Source organism: Diachasma alloeum, unplaced genomic scaffold (genome assembly GCF_001412515.2).
Source record: "Diachasma alloeum isolate Michigan unplaced genomic scaffold, Dall2.0 Dall_scaffold_00208, whole genome shotgun sequence".
NCBI lineage: Eukaryota > Metazoa > Arthropoda > Insecta > Hymenoptera > Braconidae > Diachasma > Diachasma alloeum.
This window is the reverse complement of record NW_021680373.1, coordinates 1,384,638-1,388,592: the sequence shown is the minus strand read 5'-3', so window position 1 is coordinate 1,388,592 and position 3,955 is coordinate 1,384,638. Positions and strand designations below refer to the sequence as shown.

Below are 3,955 nucleotides of genomic sequence, written 5' to 3'. Positions count from 1 at the left end.
ATTTTTTTCAAAAATAAAAATAGAGATGTGATTGTAAATAAAGACTGTAATGTGGAGGTGTTTGAATTCGAAGAAATTTGCATGCGCAGTAGTTGCCTGCGCATTTCTCCGAGGCGCACGTGCATCAATGAGTGTTCAACTGTCCACAAATCACTTCTCAGCGGTAAAGTATTTATTCACGTGGTATTTTTGCATTTTTAAGACATGATTGACGACTTTGACTGCAAAATTAATTTTTCTATTTTTTTAGACTTCAACATTGCTTGGGAATTGTGAAAATCAGGAGAATTTCTGATTGAGGAAATTGCGCAGACGTTTTAGGTTATCAACCACGTGTAGTCTGTTGGGATCACTTGTAGTCATGTCAGATAAGGAAATATCTCTGCAAGATGCTAAAACTCAACTTTGGAAGATAATGGAGAGTCTGAATAAATCTCATCGTGAGCATCTGCTGTCATTTGCGATTCAAGAGTGGATGACGATTAAAATTGGGGACGAATCAGGTAATTCTTCATTGATATTGAAGAGCACGTGGGTTAAAATAGCAAAAGGTTTGTTAAATTAAAAGAGACGAAGATAAAATATGAAAGGATGGGCCAAAACGAGAGGAAAGAGAATGTCAAAACGAGAGGAAACAGAAAGAAAAGAATTTGTAAATGATCGAATGCAATTAGGGAAATTAGAGATTCGGTACACTATCCTGCCTTCTTACCCAAATGATTCTCTTAAAATCACTGATAAAACTAATAAAACTTTCTATTACAGACGACGACTTCAAGGACGAGGACGAGCATTTGCTGGACGATCCAGTGGCGACGTTGAACAAAATTGTCAAGGAGATCCGTGAGAAAGTTCCTTTCGACGCCGTTCTACCCTCAGAGGAGATAAAAATCCCGACGAAGGGTCCGGTAATTATTTCAAGTCTTTGATGATTTATTTTCAATCAATATTTCAAAATCTGATAGAGATTTTGAGAAAAAAAATCATAATTACCTCCTTTTTACCGGATTAATGAGGAATTCTTCAAGTTTTCAATTTTGTTTCTCATTTTTCAACTTCCAAACCTGATGGGACTAAATATTCATAAGAATTTTTTGTGTCAACACAATTTAGATATAAAAAATGTCTCAACGACGCCTTTCATATTTTTTAGATCCAAAAAATTTGAGCAAAACCACTCAATTCCTTCGGTCATTCGCATTTGTAGTTATTTTAATGACATTAATTTTTTGGGTAAAGATTGTTTTGTGTAAAGGAAATTGAGACCTCCAAAAATGAGTGTAAAATAAATTGATTCTTTTTGTTCACATTTTATCATCAGTCTAATGCCATGAATTTCATTTTAGAACGGCGATTGTGATCCCAAAATCACAGTGCACGTAGATGGCTTTCTATATAACGACGACGATGTCCATGATTTGGTAAAGGAAGGAAAATTGTCCAGGCATTATTGCAAGGACTGTGGCTCTAGGAACATTGACTCTCTCAGTAAAATATTTTCTTTACATGATTTTTATATACCAGAAACTTTATTTTGGGTTTTTACACTATCCACGTGATTATTTAGCACAACATATCTCGTTCTATAAATTATTTTTTTCTTTCTTTCATATTTTTAGTTCACATTCTTTGAGGTATTTCCAATTTACTGTATTTTTAATGGGTTACACTTGCAAATTCTCTCAATATTCGAAGAAGATAAATTACAGAAAAAAATTCAAAGAGAATTCAGATTATGTATACAAGAGAAAAAAGTTGTGATTTTGTGGAATTAGAATGATCCTATCAGTGATTTTTATCGCAAAAATTTGGCTTTTCCAAATGAGTCAACGTATTCAAACTTATACCAATTTTAAAATTTTTGTAAAAATGTGTACAGTAACAATTACGAGTTGTTTTTTGAAATTCGATTCCTACACAATTAATTTGGTTTTGTTTAATGTAAAAAATTCGCCCCATTTATGTAAAATAGGCAAAAAAATTATCCTTAAACTATTGAAAATATATTCTCGATTCTTTCAGATACATTTTTCGGGCCATTTTACATTAAAAAAAAATTAGCTGTGTAGGAGTCGAATTTCAAAAAAACTCGTAATTCTTATCCACACATTTTTTTCAAAAATTAAAAAAAAAACCTTTGTAAATCTCACTCCAATAGCTCGCGAGTTTGAAACTCACACTAGTCTTCCGTTAGATAATTCAAAGAGAATGAGAATTATGGAGATAATAATCGCCTTTTCAGTATACATATCCCACTCAGTCTCTCGCGACGAGTTGTACCACATATTCAATACCCTCCTGCCCACCCTGGACGGCAAGATCGTCCTCGACGTTGGCTCACGACTGGGCGCAGTCTTGTACGGCGTGAGTAAATCAACTGTCCATTCCATTCAATCTCCAATCAATCACATTAAAAAATTCAATGAGCACAAGAGCTGAATTTATTCTTCCCCCAGGCGTACGTCTACACTGACGCAGACAAGATAATCGGTGTGGAAATGAACAAGGATTGGTGCGATCTGCAGAACGAGGTCGTTCGTAAACACAAGATGGATAAACGCATTGAGATTATCAATAAACGGATAGAAGACGCTGGGGACGTGGTGCGAGAGGCTGACGTCGTGGTCCTGCACAATGTTTTTGAATTTTATCTGTCGGAAGAGGAGCAGAGGAACGTCTGGAAATTCCTGAAGGAACACATTAAAAAGGGGGCCTTTGTCATCTCTCGCCCCTCGATAGCTTCGTGTCTATCGACATTGGACACTGGAATTGATGTGGATCGATGGATCGAACGTACGGAGTCGGAAATTGAGCTTCAAGTCAACTATTTCGACTCGGAAGAGGAGAAGTCTGATGCTTGTTCGGGAATATTTTGCTATAAAGTTTTATAAATATTGAAATGAATTGAAATGAAATAAATTTATCTTTTTTATCAAGTCCAAATGTTTTGAATGATTCTTTGGGGAAGACGGAAAGAAAAGTATTCATCATCTTTTACTGTTCGATAGCTTATCTCTATCAATATTAAATACAGCAATTGATTTCAATCGGTGGATTGAACGCAGAGAGTCTTAAATCAAGCTGGAAGTCAATTTTTTGAATTGAGAAGCATGAATTGATATTTTTTTGGAAATATTCATTTACAACTAGTTGGGAATACTCGTTAATGCAGTAGATGAATGATTTACCTCGAGTTCAAATAGTTACGTCGTCGACCTCGGAAATATTTTCGAGGTCTTCGACCTCCACCATATCTTCGAATTTCATTTGTATTAACAGGTGCAGCTAAACGGCTGGAAATTTTCGAGGAAAACGTAAAAAAGGGGCATTGATAATTATTTGTTCCCCAATAGTTTCCGAGGGGATTGGTAATTTTTTGAGGGTTTGAGGGAGTCCTTAGAAACATACTCCAATTGAAATTGTTTATTTTTTTTTTGTATTTCACGTTCAAAATAATTTTTTTCACCTCCATCAAAGGTCAGATTTCTGATTTTGTCAGAGGGAAAGTCGACTTTCGGCAGCATCGAATTTTTTCGCCGACTGAACATTGATTCTTAATTAGTACGTCGTTAGTTATGTAAAAGGCCGAGAGGTCATGCATGCCTGAATAAAAAAAATTAGTACGTCGTTAGTTTTTTCAAATTTCTAATCAATTAAGTCATCCTTAAATAGTGAAAAATGCATTACATTCATCTGTTGACGAATTACAAGTGATTAACCATCGTCATTTGTTTATAAATAATAGTTTCCATCTGACAACCTAGTGCTCTAGTTCGATTCAGTTTGTAATTCCGCTTGAAATGAAAATAATTCCGCCATCTCTCCACGTGCCGCTGCACTACAAAATTCGATTGGTAAGACTTCTTCAGAGGACATCTGCAATATCGTGTCCTGTTTAACCACCTCATCAGAATCTCCCCATCCGCGAATGTGACCCCCCCCCCCCCCCCCCCCC

General features: G+C 35.7%; 1 protein-coding gene across 1 annotated transcript; it reads left to right on the top strand.

Moving 5' to 3' along the window:
- On the top strand, positions 1-2,943 carry LOC107036363. The gene is made up of 7 exons (XM_015254301.2): positions 1-57; positions 90-163; positions 251-503; positions 766-908; positions 1,347-1,488; positions 2,243-2,364; positions 2,457-2,943. Exons 3-7 carry the CDS (start codon positions 362-364, stop codon positions 2,889-2,891), a joined length of 984 nt encoding a protein of 327 aa, XP_015109787.1. The 5' UTR covers positions 1-57; positions 90-163; positions 251-361; the 3' UTR covers positions 2,892-2,943.
- The last annotated feature ends 1,012 nt before the right edge of the window (positions 2,944-3,955 follow it).

Excerpts from the sequence above, each read along its gene's own strand:
- LOC107036363 (XM_015254301.2), top strand. The coding sequence starts at position 362 with ATGTCAGATAAGGAAATATCTCTGCAAGATGCTAAAACTCAACTTTGG. Across the intron at positions 909-1,346 it reads AAATCCCGACGAAGGGTCCG|AACGGCGATTGTGATCCCAA; the intron begins GTAATTATTTCA and ends ATTTCATTTTAG. Across the intron at positions 2,365-2,456 it reads TGGGCGCAGTCTTGTACGGC|GCGTACGTCTACACTGACGC; the intron begins GTGAGTAAATCA and ends TTCTTCCCCCAG.